Source organism: Lutra lutra, chromosome 1 (assembly GCF_902655055.1).
Source record: "Lutra lutra chromosome 1, mLutLut1.2, whole genome shotgun sequence".
Classification (NCBI taxonomy): Eukaryota; Metazoa; Chordata; class Mammalia; order Carnivora; family Mustelidae; genus Lutra; species Lutra lutra.
Genome location: NC_062278.1, coordinates 222586924 through 222606549, shown reverse-complemented (window position 1 = coordinate 222606549; position 19626 = coordinate 222586924). Strand labels below are relative to the sequence as shown.

General features: G+C 65.0%; 3 protein-coding genes across 16 annotated transcripts; 1 reads left to right on the top strand and 2 right to left on the bottom strand.

Annotated features, from left to right (window-relative positions):
* Positions 1–427: 427 nt before the first annotated feature.
* On the bottom strand, positions 428–2719 carry C1H19orf25 (chromosome 1 C19orf25 homolog). Of its 2 annotated transcripts, none has more exons than XM_047711297.1 (3): positions 2580–2719; positions 2178–2309; positions 428–945 (listed from the first exon to the last, which is right to left on the bottom strand). In XM_047711297.1, the coding sequence occupies exons 2-3, from the start codon at positions 2305–2307 to the stop codon at positions 719–721; spliced, it is 357 nt and encodes a 118-aa protein (XP_047567253.1). In that variant the 5' UTR covers positions 2308–2309; positions 2580–2719; the 3' UTR covers positions 428–718. The 2 variants fall into 2 exon arrangements, with proteins under 2 accessions (XP_047567253.1, XP_047567262.1); XM_047711306.1 differs by lacking the exon at positions 2580–2719 and adding an exon at positions 2482–2502.
* Positions 2720–4428: 1709 nt separating this feature from the next.
* On the bottom strand, positions 4429–15743 carry PCSK4 (proprotein convertase subtilisin/kexin type 4). Of its 12 annotated transcripts, none has more exons than XM_047709936.1 (16): positions 15620–15743; positions 11934–12099; positions 10084–10188; positions 8580–8672; positions 8374–8502; positions 8207–8283; positions 8017–8105; positions 7721–7893; positions 7406–7618; positions 6856–6956; positions 6674–6777; positions 6483–6600; positions 6085–6306; positions 5794–5918; positions 5404–5526; positions 4429–5266 (listed from the first exon to the last, which is right to left on the bottom strand). In XM_047709936.1, the coding sequence occupies exons 4-16, from the start codon at positions 8580–8582 to the stop codon at positions 4794–4796; spliced, it is 1950 nt and encodes a 649-aa protein (XP_047565892.1). In that variant the 5' UTR covers positions 8583–8672; positions 10084–10188; positions 11934–12099; positions 15620–15743; the 3' UTR covers positions 4429–4793. The 12 variants fall into 12 exon arrangements, with proteins under 12 accessions (XP_047565892.1, XP_047565909.1, XP_047565966.1 ...); XM_047709953.1 differs by having other exon boundaries at positions 6085–6264; XM_047710010.1 differs by lacking the exon at positions 15620–15743 and adding an exon at positions 12638–12811 and having other exon boundaries at positions 5794–5972; positions 11978–12099.
* Positions 11547–15784, top strand: REEP6 (receptor accessory protein 6). 2 transcript variants are annotated; one of them, XM_047711156.1, is made up of 6 exons: positions 11547–11661; positions 14509–14602; positions 14688–14826; positions 15051–15219; positions 15397–15459; positions 15643–15784. In XM_047711156.1, exons 1-6 carry the CDS (start codon positions 11547–11549, stop codon positions 15678–15680), a joined length of 618 nt encoding a protein of 205 aa, XP_047567112.1. In that variant the 3' UTR covers positions 15681–15784. The 2 variants fall into 2 exon arrangements, with proteins under 2 accessions (XP_047567112.1, XP_047567121.1); XM_047711165.1 differs by lacking the exon at positions 15397–15459 and having other exon boundaries at positions 15643–15781.
* Positions 15785–19626: the final 3842 nt, after the last annotated feature.

Sequence of the window (19626 nt, the reverse complement as noted above, 5' to 3'; positions counted from 1 at the left end):
GCCCTTTTCAAGATCTGCTTCTGCTCCACGGCCCCCACACCCACCCACAGGCAAAGCTTACCAGGACGGAAGCAGCCATCGAGGGCTTGCATGGGAGATGAGCCAGTCTGTCCCCAACGGGGCCCAGGCCAGAAGCCCCGTGTGATGCAGTCCCGCAGAGCCCATGACGGTCCTGCACCCCGACCGGGACCCTGGCCCGCGGGAGCGCCCACACCTTAGCTCAGGGTCCTCAGGGCCGGCACCCACCAGAGGCTCCATCTCACATCTGGGCCCTGCCGGGCAAGGGCTCTGCGCACAGCCGCGGCCACTGTGCTGGACAGAACAGAACCCTAACCCCGGCCTCTTCCAGAATCCGGGGGTCCCTGCGGTTCAGGTGGAGATGGCAGAGGCGGCAGAGTGGGTCCCACCAGCTCAGTCTACTAGGGAGCTGGGACCCCAGAGGGAGGGAGAGGAGGATGGACGGCCTGGCCTTGGGTGCGGGGCCCCATGCGAAGTCCGGTCTGGGCTCCATGGCCCCGGGGTGAGCAGCATCCTCACCGCCCCAGGCCTGACCCCCAGGGAGGGGCCCATGCCCAGCTGTGTCTCCGGGGCTCTCTGGGTACCGGGACACACCCAGACCACGGGAGCCGGGGGTCTAAGCTGTGGCAGATCAGGAGTCACGGGGAGCGGGGGGGCGCCCTACCCAGGGTGCAGGTGCTCAGGCAAGCGGGTGGACCACTCAGCCCAAGGAGGCAGCCACGGCTCCTGGCAGCGCCACCTGCTTCACCTGGCCGACCTCGCGCTCCAGCTCCTCCCCCGCTCGCCGCAGCGCCTCGCACTTGCGCTTCAGCCCGTCGCCCGCCTGCTGCAGCCGCTGGTTCATGGCCACGTAGGCCTGGCTCTGCTGGTAGAGCTGCTCCTGCCGGGCCTCGGAGTCCTCCACCCTCCCGGGGAGGCCTGCGGCGCCTGGGGACGGGACATGCGCACGGGTCAGGGAGGGGCAGGAAGAGGGCACAGCTCATCCCCTCAGCAAAGCCACTGGAGGGAACCGATCACAGAACAAGCCTGGCGCGTGCGCGGAGGCCCGGGCCGAGTATTGGCCTCCACTCCCGCAAAGCGACCCCACGAGGGAACCACAGAGCAGGCCGGCTCCCAACCCGGTGTGGAAGCCAGACGCCGGGTCGCGCCCCCCAAACCTCCTCCCCGGCCAGCAACCTTGTGAAACCCCACAGTCAGGGAGATGGCGCATTTCCCGCCCCCTGCGTCCGAGAAGAGCACAGGCCCGGCGGGCAGCGCACACACGCGAGGGCTGCAGGCCCCAGAGACACGCCGAGATGCTCTCCGCCTCCCTGGCTCCCCGGTCTGGGGACAGGCGCAGACACTGGGTTTTGACCAAGTCACTTCACCACCTGCGTCGGGACTAGGGAGGGACACGGGCCACATGACACACGCGGCTGCGAGCAAGCTGCCCCTCGGAGGGCCCTCGCGCAGCCCGGGACTGCCCCCCACGCGCCACGACAGAGCCAGCCCTGGCCTTCCTGTCACGCGGTGGTCCTGTTTCAGCTCCCGAGGCATTTCTCTGCGACCGTGGTTCCCCAGACCCGTGCGGACAGCGGGGACAGTCTCCGCCAGAGGAAGGCGAGTGCACCCCGTCCCGCAGCTGGCCTGGCCTCACGCCTCCCGGACGCGCTCCGGGACAGTTTCACGAAGGAATGCACGAAGCCACGGGGCAGAACACAAAGCTCACCCCGGTCACAGCCAGGGCCTCCACGAGCCAGGGCCGCGTGAAGCCGGTGGAGACATCTGGGCTGTCCGGCTGGCCGCCCCATGCCCCTCCCGCACGCCTCCGCGGCGGCCGCTGGCTCTGTGCCCACTCGCCCTCGTGGCCCCGAGACCCCGACGTCCTGCCATGTCCCTTGTCACCACGCATTCTCGCCCCCACAGGTGAAAAAGGAAAATCTCCTCTTTTCCTTTGAACGTCCACGCGCTGCGCGGGATCCAGAGCCGGCTCCGCACCCCGCGCCCCCCCGCCGCCCTCCCGAGCCCCCGGGCTCGCCCCTGGCTGCCAGGCCTTAGGAGGCGTCGAGCGCGATCTGGCCGCGGGGTGCGGGGGTGGAGCTGCGGCTCGGGCTGCAGCTGGGCCGCGCCGCCCTTGCCCCAGCGCTGGAGTCTCGGGGGCGTCCCTTCCCTCCCCGTACCTTCCGGGGCCAGCGCGGTGAAAACCGGGTCGTCGGAGGGCGCACCCTGCACGTCCTCCAGGATCTGCTCCACCGTGGGGGGCGCCGGGCGCGTGGGCAGCACCACTCGCTTCTTGGCCTTGGAACCCATCCCTGGAGGCGAGAGAAGAGGGCGATGACGGGGACGTCCGCCTCTCCGCCTTTCCCCGGGCCCTTCCTCCCGCCCAGCGAACTCCTACACACCCGCCGGAGCCCCGTTCCCGGGGAACCCGCCCCGCCCCGCCCCTTCGGACTCGCTTCGCCTCTGGCCCTCCCGACGACCGACAACATGGGGCCAGGGGTTTCAGTTCCCGGCTCCCTCGCTGCCTCAGTTTCCCTGCGAAAGCTTCGAGCGCCGCTACCGCCTCACCCTGGCGCACCTACCGAGCCGCCCGAGCCGCTGAAGAGACACTTCCGCTTCCGGTCTTAGCGCGGGGCCCCGCCGCCAGGCTCACGCCGCCACTTACTGCCTCCTCCCGCTCCTGCCCGCCTCTCGCCGAGAGGCCACGCCCCCTCTTAAAGGGAGAGCGCATGAGAGGGCCCTCGTCCTGTCCTACCGGACCAAGGAGTATGTGACCTCAGCCTGCCCGACTCGCGGGTCCCGGAAGAGCATCGGATGGGCGTGGGGTCCTGTCCCGGCCCCCCTCGCGGCGTCACAAAACACCGGTCCCGGTTTTCTGCCGAAAGGGGACAGGGCGCACAACCCACGTGGGCTGTCGTGGGAACCAGTTACTGCCCCGGCTGTGCGGGTTACCGGGAGGTGGCCAGGGTCGCTGGAGGCAGGTCGGCCTCGCCTCGCCTGCTAGATCCCATCATGGTCGCCCCTCTGGTCCCTAAAACTTCCCGCCTGGGCTCCTGCCCTGACAGCTAGGGTGGGAAGACAAGCTCAGATCAGAGGGGTGTCTGTGCCTTTTGACAGCTTTATTGGACGTGGTCATCTACGTACTATACAGTCCACCGTTTAAAGTGTACAGTCGCGGTTTTGAGAGAGAGAGACGTACAACCATCACCACAGTCTAGTTCCAGAACATTCCATCACCCCAAAAAGAAGCCATGTCCCCATCAGTGGCCATTCCCTGCCTCCCGCCGGCCCCCACGAGCCCCCTTCCCATCCACGGAGGAGCCTGGTCTGGGCGTGTCACATGCGTGGACTCACATCCCGCGTGAGTTCTGTATCTGGTTCCCTCCCTGCGCGTCATGGGCTCCGGTCCATCCCTGGGGCCGCACGTGGGGACCTCACCCCCACGCTGGTGGCTGAGTAGTGTTTCCGCGTGAGCGTGGACCATGCCCTGTTGGGGCACCCACAAGCTAATGAGCACTCGGGTTGTTCCCACCTGAATCCTGCTGCTGAGAAGGGCCATGTAAAGCTGGTGTGGCTTGGTGGGGCTCAGGCTGGAAGCAGAATTGCTGGGTCATGTGGCAACTGCCATGGCTTACAGAACCGCTTCATTCCCTGGGTGGCTGCCCCAGGCGGGCACATTTTGGGCACTTACCCTGTGCCCGGGGGGGAAACTCCGTCTCTTGCTCTTACGTTTGGTGAAGCAGGTGCTAGGCTTAGGGCTGCTGTGCAGGTGACGCCACCAGGGCTCCGAGGACAAGGCCCAGCACTCCCGGACAGACACTCAGAGTGGCGGGCATCACGACACAGCCCCGACATGCCTCCACGGATGGACGGATCAGCCCAATACCTCCGTCCACTCGGCCAAGAACACGAGCCAGGCGCCACACGCCGCCCTGGGGATGGACCCTGAGTCCACAATGCTCAGGGAGGGAAGCAGACCCAGGAGGCACCACACCGTGGGAGTCCACGCGTGCGACAGGCCCAGACCAGGCTCCTGCACGGACAGGGAGCGGGAAAATCCAGCTTGGGGTGAGCGATAGCAACATACCTCCAGCCGCTAACTCCCCCAGCCTCCCCACGACCCTCAGGAGCGGAAAAGGAGGATAATCTCTAACCCGGCCCTCTGTGCGAGGCGGGAGAGCGGCAGCCCGCCCGGCAGGATGTAGTGGCCTCTGGAGGAGCTAGGGAGGAGGCAGGCCGCCCGTGGAGTCCGCCACAGCTGGCCATCCGTGAGCGGGGCTCACCCCCTTGCCTCTGTGGACAGCTGGATCCTCCGGGGCCTGACGTCTGGGAGAAGACAGTTTCTGCGCAGCACAGAGGAAACCCGGACCTTGACATGGGGATGGGGGTGGGGGGTGCTGCCCCTGCTCCAAAGGAGACGGCAGACGGGGAACCTCCTAATCAACCTTTATTTGCAAACTCTGACGTCAGATGTGGTGCCTGAGACTCCGGATCATTGGATCCCCTCACCCCTCCCACCCACTGCTGGGGCTGGGAAGGGAGGGTGGTCACAGCCCCACCTCGGCCCCACCCCACCCCCACCCCCACCCCAAACTGTGTAACTAGACTTTTCTCTCTCTTTCACCTGGACCTGCCCATTTCGGGTCCAGGATTCTGTGCAGGCCGCCCCTGGCCTGAGCCCTCGGTGGTCACCCAGGGCCTTCTCAGGGTAGGCTCTCGCATCCCCAGCCGGGGTTCCAGTCCGAAGCAAAGGAGCAGGACAGCGGTGCCTGCGCAGGCCTGTGTCTGCCCCCTAGTCAGATGGTTCTAGGTTCCTGCCAGCAGCCGGCCCTGGGGTGGCGATGGGGGGGGGGCCCGGCACGGAGGAGGCCCCCACATGGCGGCAGGCAGCCTCCAGACAGGACGCTGCAGAGGAAGGGGCTCCCCAAGGCCATGGCCAACAAGGCCAGCACCGCAGCCTGGGCTTGGCCACGGTGGCAGCTGGGCTGGGCCACTGCAGTGGACTGGGGGGTGCTGTTGGGAGGGACAGGTCCTGAGCAGGAGCCCCGAAGCTCGTCCAGCGTGTACAACGGGGGGCAGGTGGTGCAGTTGAGCGGGGACCCCCCGCGGCAGGTGTAGCAGGAGGTGTGGCAGCTGGAGCAGATGCGCAGGGTGGGTGTCGCGGAGCGCCCAGGCCCCGGGGTCACTGCCTGCTGGGTGTGGCTGAAGTACCTTGGAGGGCAGTAGGCCAGGCAGAGGTGGCCCAGGATGTAGGCGGGGCTGTGGCATTCTGTACAGGGGACACATACACGGGGGCATGAGGCCGAGCCCCATCACCCCGGCTGCTGTCCCTCCCCAGGCTGCACACGCACACTGCCCGCTGCTGCCGCCTCCCAGCAGGCAGGCCGGGCCCCGCCAGGCACTCACCCTGGCACAGCCCCTCCGTGTCCCGCTGCACACACGCGCTGCTGGTCACCTGGGGGCCGGAGGGCCGCGCGGTCATGTCCTCGGCCGTCCCGTAGAGCAGCAGCGTGTAGCGGTACAGCGTCCCTGGGCAGGGGTTGCGGTGGGCATGGGGAGGAGGGGGAGAGGCTGTTGACCACCTGGTCCTGCCCTTTTGGGTTCCTCTCCCCAGCCCCCCAACCCCGAGCTGGAGTCCCCGACCCTAATGGCGCCCGGGCTGAGCACCACTGACTGGGTGCACTTGGCGCCAGACGCACCCGCCCGGTCTCCCAGGGAGACTGCCAGGAGCCCCTCGGCAGTGGGGTGCCCAGGAGGCCCCAGAGCGCGAGGCCCCAGCCTGCCTGTAGCTCTCACCCGTGTTGAAATAGTAGCCCTTGTTTTCCAGGCCCAGAGTCCACAAGCCCTGCGGGTCCTCGTCCCAGAAGTGGGTGGACATGAAGATCCAGTTGTTGTAGCCTTGGCCGCTGACATCCAAGGGTCTGGGACAGATGCCAGGGTGCGGGGTGGAGGCCACGTGCTGGTGGCTGGGAGGGCTCCCACGGTGGGCGGGGTGGTGAGCCAGGCGTCCAGCCAGCGCAGACCCACCCAAACCTGGCCTGACCCCGTGTGAACACTGGCCACCGGCCCGGTCCTCCGCCCCGGTACCTGATGGCCACGAGCGTGGAGCGGGTCCCCATGGGGCTGGTGAGTGAGATCTCCAGGTCCCCCCGACGGCTGTAGGACAGCGACAGCTGCACCTGCACGTGCTCCAGTGAGCGGATGTAGTTGGCACGGCCCGCGCAGGCCGACACATTCTTCCTCACTCGCATCAGCGGCAGGATGGGGCTAGGGGCGGCGTGGGGGGTGAGGGCCCCTCCTGCGGGCCTGCTGGGGGGATGGGCAGCCAGCAGGCAGGGTCTGGGCTCAGTTCGAGGGGCCCACCCTCTCCTCTATTAGATGGGGAAGCGGAGGCCTCGGGACCAGCCCCCCCACCACGGCAATGACAGGTGCGGGGAGGTGACGGGTGAGCCTGGGGGGCGGGGGCGGCTGAGGAGGGCGCTCACGTGGGGGTGTGTACGATCCGGATGGCGCATTTCTGCTGGGGCCGCGTAGGCAGCCACGTTCGAGCCATGTCCACAAGCAGCCTGGCGTCCAGCAGCCCGTAGCCATAGTGGTGGCTCACTGCGCAGAGTGGCAGTCATCACACTCTTCACGGGCATGGCGCCCCAGCCCCCTCCAGCCAGCCCTGCCTCACCTTGGCGCCCTACGCCGTTGGTCCTCCAGTCCTCAGCCTGGAGCTGTGCTGGCCTGGACGCCCGGACCACCAGGTGCTGCATGTCCCTCCAGGTCAAGAACGGGCTGGGGGCAGGCGAGGGCAGGTGAGCTGGGGCCGCGTGGGGGGAGAGCGCGGGAAGCGGGCGCCCCTCCGTCACCTACTTGGCCTCCAGAGCCAGGGCGATCATACCCGCAGCCAGCGGGGCCGAGGCCGAGGTGCCCGTGTGTTTGTCCGTGCACTGGTGGTGCAGGTCTGTGGTGACCTAGGGGCAGACAGGGGCACTTGGGGGGCCTGGTACACATGAAAACCCAGGCTGGGTTCGAGAAGGTACCACGGAGATCCCGCCAAGAATAGGACCCTGAGGGCCCCCCAGGTCACACACCGGGGGAGCTGGCCCTGCCTGGAAGACAGGAGAGCGTGTGAGGGGCTGTCACGGGGCAGCCTTGGGAGGAGGGGAAGTGGGAGGCAGGAGGGAAGGGGGAGCAGGAGGGAAGGTGGGGAGAGGGGACAGGTAGAATGGGAGGAGAGAAAAACATGCAGGAAGGAGGAGAGGATAGTTGGGGAGGGGGCAGGGGACATTTGGGGAGGGTGGCAGAGGATAGGCAGGGGACAGGTGGGGAGGGGACAGGGCACAGGCGGGAAGGGGCAGGGGACAGGCGGGAAGAGGGCAGGGGACAGGCAGGGAGGGAGGAGACCCAGCTGGGCACTCACGATCTGTGGGTCGGCGGCCACGCCGCTGCTGTAGGTGGTGGTAAGCGTGGAGGCGCAGGCCTCGCTGTACCAGGGCACGCGGCCGTGCCGGGTGGTGCTGCCCACCGAGAGCGTGTGGATGCTGTTGGTGTAGCCGTCACAGTTGCAGTTGTCATAGTGCAGGCCGCCGTTGCCCGACGCCCAGACGAAGAGCGTGCCCAGCCCACCACGGCCCTGCACACAGGGACGGGGGACCGGGCTGGGGGCGTCGGCCTGGAGAGCAGGCCCAGGCCCGCCCAGGCCCACCGAGGCCCCAAGGCCCCGGGGTGCGCTCACCTTGGTCACACCGCGCCTGAAGGCCTCCCGGGTGAGAATGCCCGGGCCGTCCACGGTGCGGCCGTCGTCCTCAGGGCCCCAGCTGGCACTGTAGATGTGGATGTGCTGCGGCTGCAGGCTCAGCGACTGGGCCTCGATAACATCCGTGATGGTGCCGTCCAGCATGCGCACGCCTGTGCAGGTGGCGGTGGGAGGGGGCATCAGGCCTCGGGGATGGTCCCACCGCACCCCCACCCCTGGGGGCCTGTATTCCCCAGAGGTGCCTCCCCGGGGTGCACGAGCCAGACCCTGCGTACCTCCGATGCGGGCATTGTAGGCAACGCCCGTGCCGCAGAACCCATTGTTTGCTATGGCTGCCACCTCCCCAGCACAGCGGGTCCCGTGCCTGGTGCCAAAGTAAGAGGGGAGCCTGTTACAGGCCCCCACCGGCTCCCGCCAGGCACTGGGGGCTGCCTGCCCTCACACCCTGGAGGGTGCCACACTCACCGGTTCTCATCACTGGGCGTGTATCGCGGCTGGGGATCTGGGTCATAGTCATTGAAGTCGTAGCTGGCCAGGGGGTCCTGGGGGCGCAGTGGGGACATGAGGGATGGGGGCTGGCTGTGGGACCTGGGGCAGCCTCCACCCATGCACACCGGACTCCACAGCCTCACGTAGTTGGCCCAGAGGTCCGGGTGGTCCTTTTCGATGCCGTCGTCCAGGACAGAGACCACAACGCCCTGGCCTGACAGCCCCTGGCTCCAGGCCTGCAGGATGTTCAGGTCCGGCTGCACCTTGTTGTTCTGTGTGAGGCAGGTGCGCTGGGGTCAGGGGTGCTCTGGCCCCACCCCGCTCAGTCCCCCCAGCCCAGCTGCCTCACCATGTACCACTGCTTGGGGAACCAGGGGTCCGTGGGTACCACCACCGAGCGCTTCACCCGCCGCCGCAGCGTCTGCTGCTCGAACCACTGCACCTGGAGGCGGATGCACACTGCAGGGGCTGCTGGACCCCAAAAGCCAGCCGCCCTCCACCCATGCCCCTTCCAGGGCCCTGCCTCTCCCCGTCTGTTCCCACCGATTCCCGGCCGGAGGGCCTGGGGCTCCTTCTATGGTGGACGGGCCTCGCCCCCAGGTCCTCCAAGGGGAGATCACTGGTGGAGCCACAGCTTGGTGGGATGTGTCCCGGTTGTCCACCTCCTGTCCTGGGTCCCTCATGGTGTGGGACAGGACCTGGGACCTTGTGTCTGCTGAGGCTACTCTCTAGGGTCCCCACGTGCCTGGGGCTCTGCCTGCAGAGGGGACCAAGGTCCTCAGATCACCATTCCCCTGGGCCCACTGACATGCGGCTACTGCTCTTTAAGTCCAAGCCTGCCCCTTTCCTAGTCCCTGTTCTAGATCCTTCTGCCCAAGACCTGCCCATCTTCCCCCACCCCTGCAGTGGCCATTTCTACTACTCCTCCCCATCCCTTGCAAGACATCTCTGGATGATCATACCTGCCTCCTCCCTGGTTCCCTCTCTGCCTTCATCCCTCTCTACAACACTGTAGCATCACCCCCTGCTGAGACCCTCCCATGCTGCCCCCCCCCAAGGGCCACAAAGCTCTTCTTTATCTGGCCCTCACCAGCTTCCCTCTGCTACAGCCACAGTGGCTCCCTCACCCTGGGACCTTTGCACATGTGTTCTGCCTGGCCCAGACTGTTCTTCCTCAGACCTCTGCCTTTCCTTCCACCTTGCTGCTCTCCCACCCCCCAAAACCAGTTCACGTGCCCTCACCCCCATCTCAGTAATGGGGCAATCGTCTCCCGTCTGCCCAGCTTCAGACTTGGAAGCTGGCCCTGATTTCTCTCTGTCCCCCGAATCCAGTACATTGGCAAATCCCATCTGGAAACAGCAACCTCTGTCCCCAATGCTCCCAGCGGGTTTCAAGTACAGAGCCTCTTGCCTCCCCGCTGATCAGCCCCGGGGGCCCAGCCCGCACCCCAGCAAGCCTCCTGAGGCCTTGCAGACTCAGCCTTGACCCCCAACTCCCCAACCTGGCACCCCTCTGAGCCTCTCACAGTCTCGCTGGGTGACTTCAGGCAGGATTCCTACTCTGGAGCCGTTGCTTCTGTCCTAAAAAGGGCCACTTCCCTTCCCATGGTACCCGCTGTCTTTATGGAGTACAGAGGAATCTTGATCTTTCCGGGTGAGATAGAGGAGGGGAGTGGGGGGGGGCAACAAGGAACGTGGACAGCGGGCCAGGCCCTGAGGTGAGCGCAGCACCCCTTGGGAACCCGTTGCTCTCCACAGGCGGGGGAAGGGGGATACCAAGTGGAAACCCAGACTCAGAGAGAGCAGGTGACTTGAATAGCAGGAGGTGGCCAAGGCCCCCAGGCCAGGCTCACCTTGGGGTCTTTCTTTAGGCGCAGGCGATGGCCCCAGTGTGGGGTCAGGGACTGCTGGACCACGCCCCGGTGCCGCAGGTGGTAGTACTGCCCGTCAGGAAAGATCTGGGAATGTGGGGAAGCATCCGCAACCATGGCACCTGGCTCGGAGAGGGAGCCCCCAGGACAGTGGCCCACACCTCTTGCTGGCATCCTCCCCCAGCCAGGTGCCCTCCGGAGGTCCCAGGATCTAAAGCTGGCCGAGGCGAGGGTGGGCTGGGGGGGTGGTTCTTGACCTCTTGGGTAGCCCTCCCGTCTCCAGGCTCCAGGGTGGTCCAGACCCCGGCCCTCCTGTCCTTTGGGGTCCTACCCACCTGCCCCAGGTTGACGAAGCCGAATTTGCGCGCCAGGCGCTCGGCCTCCCGGTAACCCTGGGACACCCGCACGGCCCAGCTGCTGACATAGATGGGGGCCCGGGCCGAGGACCACCCCACAGGCAGGGGGCCAACGAGGGCCAGGCCCAGGGCCACTGTGAGGCGCAGCCAGAGCGCAGTCCGGGCGGGCCGCATGGCGGCGGGGGCGGGGCCGGGCCGGGGCCTCCGAAAGCCCCTCCCCCTGGCCAAACCGCCGAGTCGGCCCAGGCGCCCGCCCCGCCCCCGAGGCCATAGAAACCCCCGGAAGGCTTCAACTCCCAGAGGGCCTTGCGGCTCCCCCTTAAGGAGTGCGAAGATCTGCCCGAGGTTGGGGGGGACCTACGCCCGCCCCGGTCTCCCGCAGACCCAAATCCTCTGGACCCTCGGTCTCCCCGACTTGGACACTGACCAAATCTTCCGACCAAGAGGAGCTGCTTCCCCGTTGCTAGCCTTGGCCCCGCCCCTTTACCTGCCCCCGCCCACTTTCTTGCACACCCCTCCCTCTTGAATCAGCCCTGCCTCCTGCCCCGTCCAACCGGACTTGTTCTTCCCAGTAAGTCCCGCCTCCTGAATTTAGCTCCGTCCCATCCCCCTGCCCTGAGATTCTGTTTCTTCTCCTGTATGATCAGCCCCGCCCCTCCCCTGTTCTCGCCAATCAGCTCTGATCTTTCTCTGGGTGCACCCACCGGCTCCGCCCCCACAACAGCTCAGCCAATAATCCCCGGCCATGACCCCGCCCCTCCAATCCTCTACGTCCCGCCCCCGCTCCGCCAATCGGCACCCTCTGCCTCCGCGCCCCGCCCCCTTCTCCTGGAGTCGCGGCTGCCGCGGCCGCGGCTCGCCAGAGGGCCATGCGGCCGGGGAGACGGGGCAGGCCCCACCTCCTTTGTCCGCCCTGCCCTCCCATTGGCCAGAGCGGGGGACAGGGGGCGGAGACCATCTCGGGGGCGGAGACCAGCCCGGGGGCGGAGCCGAGCTGCTCGCGCCTGGGGAAGGCGGCACGCGCGCTGCGGGGCCGGTGCGCGGGGCAGCGGTCGAGCTCGGGCTGCCAGCCCCGGGCCCGCCGGTGCCATGGACGGCCTGCGGCAGCGCTTCGAGCGCCTTCTGGAACAGAGGAACTTGGCCACCGAAGCGCTAGGGGCTCTCGAAGCCAAGACAGGTGTCGACAAGCGGTACTTGGCCGCGGGTGAGCCGTCCGGGGCGCTGGGGGCAGTTGCCCTATTTCGCCATCGGGCACATCGAGGTCCTGGGGCACCTGGGTCCCGGACCTGACCCTTTCCGGCTGGCGCCTTCTGCGGGGTCCGGGCTCCGACGGCGGGGCTCACCCCACTGTCCCCACAGGAAGACGGAGATCCTGGGGAGGGGTCGTGGACCCCTTCGCGTCTGCCTGCGGCCTCTCCCCTGCCCTGCGGTGCCACTTCGGGCGAGTGTCACCCCCTCTCTCGGCCCCTGAATTACCTTCACTCCCGTCCTTGGATCTGGAGGCCGTTGCTGCCCCTTACCTGGTGGCCCTGGGTGACCGCCAGGCCAAAGTCCGGTTCTTCCAGTTGCTCTGTATGCCCTGGGGGAGGCAGCCAGTGCCCTGGGAGTCTTGCCACACCCCTGGTCCCTCGTGGAGCCCAGCCTGGAAGCAAGTGTAGAGATCTTTCGGTTTTTTCATTTTTTCGAGAAGGATGCTGCTCCAGGCCAGGAAGGGAAGGGTCACTCCCATCTCTCCTCCCTCCATTGTTTTCCTGCCAGTACCCTCCCTTGGCCTGCCCTCTCCCTCTCCTCCCCAACGGCTTCGGCCCACTGTGCGTGAATAGTTGTTTGACTGCGGTGGTGGAGTTGGAGAAACACTGGAGGGAGGGACCCTAGAGATGAGGTCCGGCTGCTCCGGCCTGTAAGGGACCATCGCGGGATGGAGTAGACTGGCTGGTGGTCCAGCTTTTCCAGCCCAGTAAAGCCTCTTCCTTTCTTCCTCAGTGACCTTGGGTGGCCCCGGCAGGCTCCCAGACTGTCTAGCAAGCACTCCTTAAGTGCTTTCCTCCCCTCTTTTTCCATATTCCAGGCCCATCAGTGCTTCCACCTCTTCCAGGAAGCCCCCAGGAATGGGCCACAGGGACACTTTGTCCAGACCTGGCAGGGGCTTTGGGTGAGGACAGAGTATATATTTTGAGCACCCTCTGTGCGCAGATCCGCGGAGGCCTCTTTCCTTCCGTTTCCCTCAGCGGGGGTATTCCCGTGCCCGGCAGCTGGGGAAAGGTCCACATTTACTGCCGCAGGCCTCCTGTCCCCAACCAGGTTGGCGCGGCCAGGAACCTGACCCTGGGAGCAGGCCCTGACATCTCTGCCGACTTTCCACACCCTTGGTACCTGTGGGCAGGAAATTTAGGTCATAGAGCACCGGGGAGGGGCCTGTGGGGAGGCTGGGAGTCACAGGGAGGAAACTGAGGCCGAGAGGGTTTGAGGCTTTGCCGGAGGCTGCCTCTGCCACCTGCCCAGTACAGAGCATCCAGCCCTCCCTAACCGCCCCACCCCCAAGCCCCATCTGTTGTTGAACTCTGGGACTGTGCCCTCTCCCGTGTCCAAGGTCACCTGCCCATTGCTGAGGCTGCAGGAAAAGGGATAGAGGGGAGAGGTGCCCTAGGAAAGCCGCTCCTCCCCACCTAGCCATTTCCCCTCACCCAGGCGTGGGAACTCTTGAACCCCAGCCGCCCTAAACGATCAAATCCCCAGCCCAGATCAAAAAGGAGGAAACCCAGAGGAGGCAGTGACCAGTGACTCCTCAACTGGGGAGGCTCCCCTCCCGCTCCTGACCCCAGGCCCTGGGGATAAAGACTAATGCAGGTGGAGGGAAGGGGGGGGGGACTCTGGCCTTTGGTACCCAAGTGACCTCTGTCTCTGCAGATAACAGCCTGGGGGGGGGGGAGGCAGGCTCTGTGAGTGACCTTGGGCCTCACTTCCCAGCTTCCCATGTTGTTCTGGCCCATGAGCCACAGGGGGGACTGCCGGGACCTGCCCCACGAATGACTTAATAAGCGCGGTATGTACCATTACTGCTTTCAGAGCAGGTCGCGCTCCTGGCCCCCCCGCTCCCCTGTTTTCTCGAAGCCCTCATCGCTGGGAACGTGCTTGTGTGCCTAGAGGTGCTCAGTAAACATGTAGACGGGGCTGCTCCTCTGTGGAATGGTATTTAGCTATCCCCATGGCAACCTTGGGAGGCAGGGCCATTACTGCCCCTTTGACAGATGGAGAAACTGAGGCCCCAGGCCTCGAGACTTGCTTGGTATCACGTGGGAGGTGGCAAAGCAGAGGGCTCTCCGGTGTCTGGGGCGCTCTGCTGTGCTTAGCTGTCTCGTACTCAGAAAAGGGTCCTCACACGGGGCCAAGCTGTCCCCCTCAGGACACTGGGCGATGTCTGGGGACATGACATGGGTGGTTGTCACGACTGGGGGTTCTCCTGGCACTGATGGGGTGGCACCAGGGATGTTGCTCAGCCCCCCCAACGCCCAGGACGCCCCCACAGAAGATGATCCTGCCCGGATTGTCTGCAGGGGTGAGGATGAAAAGCTCCGTGAGATCAGAGTTACAAATGTTGCTCCCTGGGAATCAAGCCTTACCGGCAGAGCGGCCTTTTTTTTAGGTTTTCCTCCCATCCCTACATTCACATGCTTGGCCCTTGTGCCCACCCGTCCCACAGGACCTGGAGTAAGCAGCTTCACTTGCAGATGGTCACGTATTCATTCAACAAACGTTTACTGGGCGGCCATTCTACCTGTCAGGGCCAAGGTCCCCGCATGTCCCTGAGGAGCTCACAGTCTGGAGGTTGGGGACAGACTGACCAGATGACTGGTTACAGACACAAAACATGGGGCTCAGGGCATGGTGGGGGTCATCCAGGGGCTGCAGGGGCAGCAGACACATCCTGGAGGGGCCCCTGAGGCTTCTGGGGGCATGGTTGTTGCAGACTGGGTCTGTGGGGCCAGGAGGCGGCTGGGGGCACCATGGCCCAGCTCGGAGGCACCGCCAGCCCACACCCTCTCTTCCGCAGGAGCCGCCACTCTCCTAAGCCTGTATCTTCTCTTCGGCTTCGGGGCGTCTCTACTGTGCAATGTAATCGGCTTTGTGTACCCAGCATATGCTTCGTGAGTGCCTGCTGGCTGTCCGTTGCAGGGGAGGGGGCGCATCTGGGGGCTGGGGATGGCCCCTGACTCTGCCCACCTCCCCCAGAATCAAAGCAATCGAGAGCCCAAGCAAAGACGACGACACTGTGTGGCTCACCTACTGGGTGGTGTACGGCCTGTTCGGGCTGGCCGAGTTCTTCAGCGATCTACTCCTGTCCTGGTTCCCTTTCTACTACGCGGGCAAGGTGGGGGGCCCCGGGACACACATAGGACTGTGCTGCCTCCTGGGGTGCGAGGGGGAGACTCAGCCCCCTGAGGAAGTAGACCCGTCTGATGGGAGAGGTCCAGGCCCTTGCCCAAGGGGTGTCTGATGGGGGAGGTCCAGGCCGTCCCCGAGGGGTGTCCGATGGGGGAGGTCCAGGCCCGTGCCTGAGGGTCATAGAGTGTAATGCTCGCTCTGTGCCCACAGTGCGCCTTCCTGTTGTTCTGCATGATTCCCGGGCCTTGGAACGGGGCGCACATGCTGTATCATCACGCCATTCGTCCACTCTTTCTAAAGCATCACGAGGCCGTGGACAGCGTCGTGAGAGAGTTCAGCGGGCGAGCTCTAGACGTGGCAGCGGGAATAACCCGGGACGGTGTGTACTCCCTGGGCGCAGAGCGGTCTGTCTCTCCCAGCCCCTTCTGCCCGTGTCCCAGCCCGCCAGCCCCTGCTCGTTCTCACTCCTGCCCCACTCTGTCCTCACCCTGACCGGCCTCCCTCCGGCGCCAGCCCCTCACTGTCAGCCTCTCTCTCCTTCGCTTTCGGGAACCAGTCCTGCAGACCCTGGCCCGTGGCCGGGCTCTCGTCACCCCCACAGCTGCCCTGGGAGCTGACCGTACGTAGCCGCCACCCCCGGGAGGTCGGGCCTGTGCATGTGCCACATGGCCTGCAGTGTAGCTAGCTGGCCCCGTGGAGGATGGGGGGACGGCCTGCGTCCCTGCCACCTCAGCCCCGCCCCCGCCCCGGGCCTGCAGGTGCAGCCAGGCCCACCTCACCCCTGCGGCCGGTCTCTTTGCAGCCAAAGCAAGCGTGAGTCTGCTCCAGAAGGACAAGTGAAGGTCTCGCCCAGCGTGTCCACACAGCTGCTGGCTGGTGACCTGGGGGGCACACGCCAGCCCAAGTCATCCACGGATTCGTCGGCGCACTCCCGGGTGGGGCCCTCCACCAGCCCCTCATCCGGGAGCAAGCCGGCCCCCTCACGCACCACCTTCGGCCGGTCCCCACGGCACTCCCCGGCCAGCGCCTCCCGGCTGCCAGGCAAGTCCCGGGGCCAGCCTAGGTCACGGGCCAGCTCCTCTGGCCAGCGACCCCAGGCTGTCGGCCAGCAGCAGCCCCGGCCACCTGTCACCTCCTCGGGCCACCCCCAGCCGGCCCCCGAGGCCTCAGGCTCCACCGTGCTGCGCCCCAGCCCCTCCTCCAGCCAGGCCCCCGCCGTCGTGCAGTCCCCCAGCGGCACCACCGTCCCCACGCAGCCCCCCAACAAAACCTCAGATGGGCCCGGGGACCCGGCCCCCGAGGCCTCCCAGTCTGGCGGACAGGAGGAGAAGGGGCCCTCGGCGCAGTCCAACGGCGGCAGCTCGGACACTGAGCTGCCCGTCTCCGGCCCATCCGAGTCCTCTCTGGAGCCCACCTCCGAGTCCAGCACCGAGGTCACCTGCCACTGGACCCGCCCCAGACCCCCAGTGCGGTGCCTGCAACACTGCTGGCGGCTGAGACACCTCGCCTGCTAGCGAGGGCTCAATAAAGCTCCCAGGACCTATCTGGTCTGGCCGTTGGTCCCGCGCCGGGTGCTCCGTCAGGGTGGGTGGAGCCCCGGGCCAGGGCGGAGCCCACGGCTCTGCTTGAGGATCTGGAGGTGGGACAGCTACGCCCACCTGCGTGTGGCCAAGGAGGCTCCGGAAGGACAGTGGGCGAGAGGATGGGCGGACAAGCCCTCGCTTGGGGCCGGGATCTGGGAGAACGCCAGTCAGGGCTGGGGGTGCGTGCGGGGGACGAAGGAAGAGAATCGCCAAGCCTTAGCCGCTGCAGGTGCCTGGAGCCCCATCCCACGGGACCTCATCCCACGGGAGCCAGTGTCCTCTGCGCACTGGAGACTCTCCCGCCCACCCTCCCAGCTGGTTCCTGGGGGTGGCCGTGGCCATTCGTTCCAGCCTGTGCCCCCTGCAAGCGGTGTGGGGCCCGGGGCAGAGGAAGCCTTCAGTAAAGGGGGTGCTGGCAGTTGCCATCAGAGTGGGTTCGTGGAAGTGGGGAGGAGGGGGACGGGTGTCACTGACGGCCCACGGTTGGTCTCTGTTTTGACACCTGCATGGCCCTAGTCATAAAACCAGGCGGACACCCAAGGAGGGTACCAAGCCCGCTGCACAGACACAGATGCGAAAAGCAAACTCAGCCCAACGGCCTGTTCGCAAGATAGAACACCCTCTATTTGGGGTCTGGTTCCTGGAGGCAGAGCCGGGAAGCTGCCCGGGGTGTGTGGGAGGAGCTGAGCTAGGAGGTGGTCTCAGCTGGGGGGGCAGGACCTGGAGCGCGGGACCTGCAGGGGGCCCAGTGGCTGGCCCCTGCCTCTGCCAGTCCTGAGTCTCAGCAGCCCCCAAGAGGGTCTGTAACCCTGGGGCACCTCCCCTCGCCCAGAGACAAGTCCCTAGCCGGACATCCGCAGTCACAGCGAGGAAGGACCCGGGGTCCCGCAGTGTCCGCCACGGTCTGCCCCTCCCACACAAGGGCTGCTTCTCCAAGACTCCGGGTGATCACGACTTCTTTTTTTAAAGATTTATTTCTTTGCTAGAGAGTGAGGTTGCACATGAGCAGGGGAAGGGGCAGAGGGAGTGGGAGAGATTCTCAGGCAGACTCCCTGCTGAGCGCCACCCTGAGATCACGGCCTGAGCCCCAAATCAGGATTCGGACACTTAACCGACCGAGCCCGCGGGCGCCCCCATCACAGCTTCTGGCGGAAACACACGGGGGAGCCTTAGCAGGGCACTGGCAAGGCTGTAATTCTGTGGTTCTCAACTGGGAATAACCTCGCCCCAGGGACACTGGACGGCATTTGAAGACACTGTTGGTGTCCGTGCTGCCTCCCATGGTCCATGGACACGTCATCCCTGTTCCTGCCAGAGCAGGCCCGGCTTGTCTGCAGCTGGTGGTGGCCACCTGTCCCCCTGCCTGTGTCCTCACCCTTGAGAATGCCAGTGAAGGAGGAGGGAGCACTGAGAGCTGCCAGTGGTCCAATGCATTAATTAGCTCATTCAACAAATACTGAGCGCCCACTGTATGCCAGGCCCTGCTGCAACAGTCCACAGTACAGTAACGGCCCAGAGAGAGGAAAATCCCTGCTCCTGAGGATTTGGGGAGGTGACAACAGTATGAAAAATATATGAGTGTTGGGGGGGGGTACGGTGCAGAGTTAGGAGTTGGTGGCGGCCATGGCATGAACAGTCCAAAAAAGACCCGTCTGCAGAAGTGGCTTTTTTTTTTTTTAAGATTTTTATTTATTTGACAGACAGATCACAAGTAGGCAGAGAGGCAGGCAGAGAGAGAGAGGAGGAGGAGGCAGGCTCCCCGCTGAGCAGAGAGCCCGATGCGAGGCTTGATCCCAGGACCCTGGCTCGATCCCAGGACCCCGGGACCATGACCCGAGCTGAAGGCAGAGGCTTTAACCACCGAGCCACCCAGGCGCCCCTGCAGAAGTGGCATTTGAGTAGAGGCATGAAGGAGATAGGAAAGTCAGGTCAGAGGGCATGGGTCTCATGAAAGCCAGGGCAAACATTGTTGGGCAGAGAGAAAAGCACATGCAAAGGTCCTGGGGCAGGACTATGCCTGGCAGGTTAGAGGAAGAGTGCCATGGGCAGTGTGGCTAGAGCTGAATGAGTGAAGGGGAGAGAGGAGGTGAATGGGTGAGGCCGACCTCGCAGATACCTGGAAGGTGTGGTGAGGACTTTGCCTTTGCTTGGGGATGCAGGCTTTGCTGGGAGCGAGGGAGGGACTGAGCGTAATCATTAATGAGCCTCCCCTGCCTCCCGCTGCAGGCTGAGAAGTCCACATGAGTGTGGGGGACAGGGATCTCGGAATCTGCTTATCGCTGGCCCAGCTATTTGAAGAACATGGTGTAGCCATAGTCCAGGGTGGGAGAAGGAGGCACCAGGCTCGCTCTGCACCTGGCACTGACCCCTGCCATCCAAGGGGCAGCAAAATAGGCTCTAGCTGTGTCCCCTCAAAGATTTTCCCTGGACCTCCAGGGATCAGCTCGCCAGGGAGCACAGGTGGGAGGACACACCTGTCTTACCAGGTGGAAACAATGACCTCTAGCCCCTCAGACCTGGTTTGTTTTTTTAAGATTTTATTTATTTATTTGAGAGAAAGAGATGGCAGAGCAAGAGAGAGCATGAGTGTGGGGGCTCGAGTGTGGGGGAAGCAGGCTCCCCCGCGGAGCAGGGACTCGATCCCAGGGACATGATCCTGAGATCATGACCTGAGTCAAAGGCTCAACCGACTGGGCCACCCAGGTGCCCTTGTTTTGTTTTTAATTTCAACATTCAGAAGAGTGTAACCAGAAACTCAGAGCTAGCAGGGCAACGCAGCCAGTCCCTCCCAGTCACTTGCCACCCCCAGGAGGGGCCCCCATCCTGTGTTTACTTTGTCCTTGCATGTCACTTACGTCGCTGTGTCTGGCCCTCACCGGTGCTACTCGGAGCCGCGGCTGTCAGATTCACCCCCCGTGGCAGGAGTGAGCCGCACTTTCGTCCTGAGTGGTGAGGACACTATTTCATTCGGTGTAGCTACACCATTCTTCTGTTGCTGGACTGGTTTCCCACGTGTGGTTATTGTGATGAAAGCTGCTAGGAACATTCTAGAACCGGCCTTTGGTGACTGGAGCTCTTGCTTCCTGGGGCACCTGTCGGAGATTGCAGCGTCCTGGGGAGCCAGACGCAAATAACCACACACTGGGAGGCTTCCAGCTAGAGATTCGTTCTCCTGTGTTCTGGAGGCCTGAGCCGGAGCGGAG

Coding starts and splice junctions, on each gene's coding strand:
- C1H19orf25 (XM_047711297.1), bottom strand. CDS start 2,307: ATGGGTTCCAAGGCCAAGAAGCGAGTGGTGCTGCCCACGCGCCCGGCG. Junction 946..2,177: donor CACCGCGCTGGCCCCGGAAG/GTACGGGGAGGG, acceptor TCCCGTCCCCAG/GCGCCGCAGGCCTCCCCGGG.
- PCSK4 (XM_047709943.1), bottom strand. CDS start 10,631: ATGCGGCCCGCCCGGACTGCGCTCTGGCTGCGCCTCACAGTGGCCCTG. Junction 8,284..8,373: donor CGGACCTCTGGGCCAACTAC/GTGAGGCTGTGG, acceptor CTGCGCCCCCAG/GACCCCCTGGCCAGCTACGA. Junction 5,973..6,084: donor TCCACGCTCGTGGCCATCAG/GTACCGGGGCGG, acceptor CCACCGTGGGAG/CCCTCCCAGCCACCAGCACG.
- REEP6 (XM_047711156.1), top strand. CDS start 11,547: ATGGACGGCCTGCGGCAGCGCTTCGAGCGCCTTCTGGAACAGAGGAAC. Junction 11,662..14,508: donor CAAGCGGTACTTGGCCGCGG/GTGAGCCGTCCG, acceptor TCTCTTCCGCAG/GAGCCGCCACTCTCCTAAGC. Junction 15,460..15,642: donor AGCTGCCCTGGGAGCTGACC/GTACGTAGCCGC, acceptor GTCTCTTTGCAG/CCAAAGCAAGCGTGAGTCTG.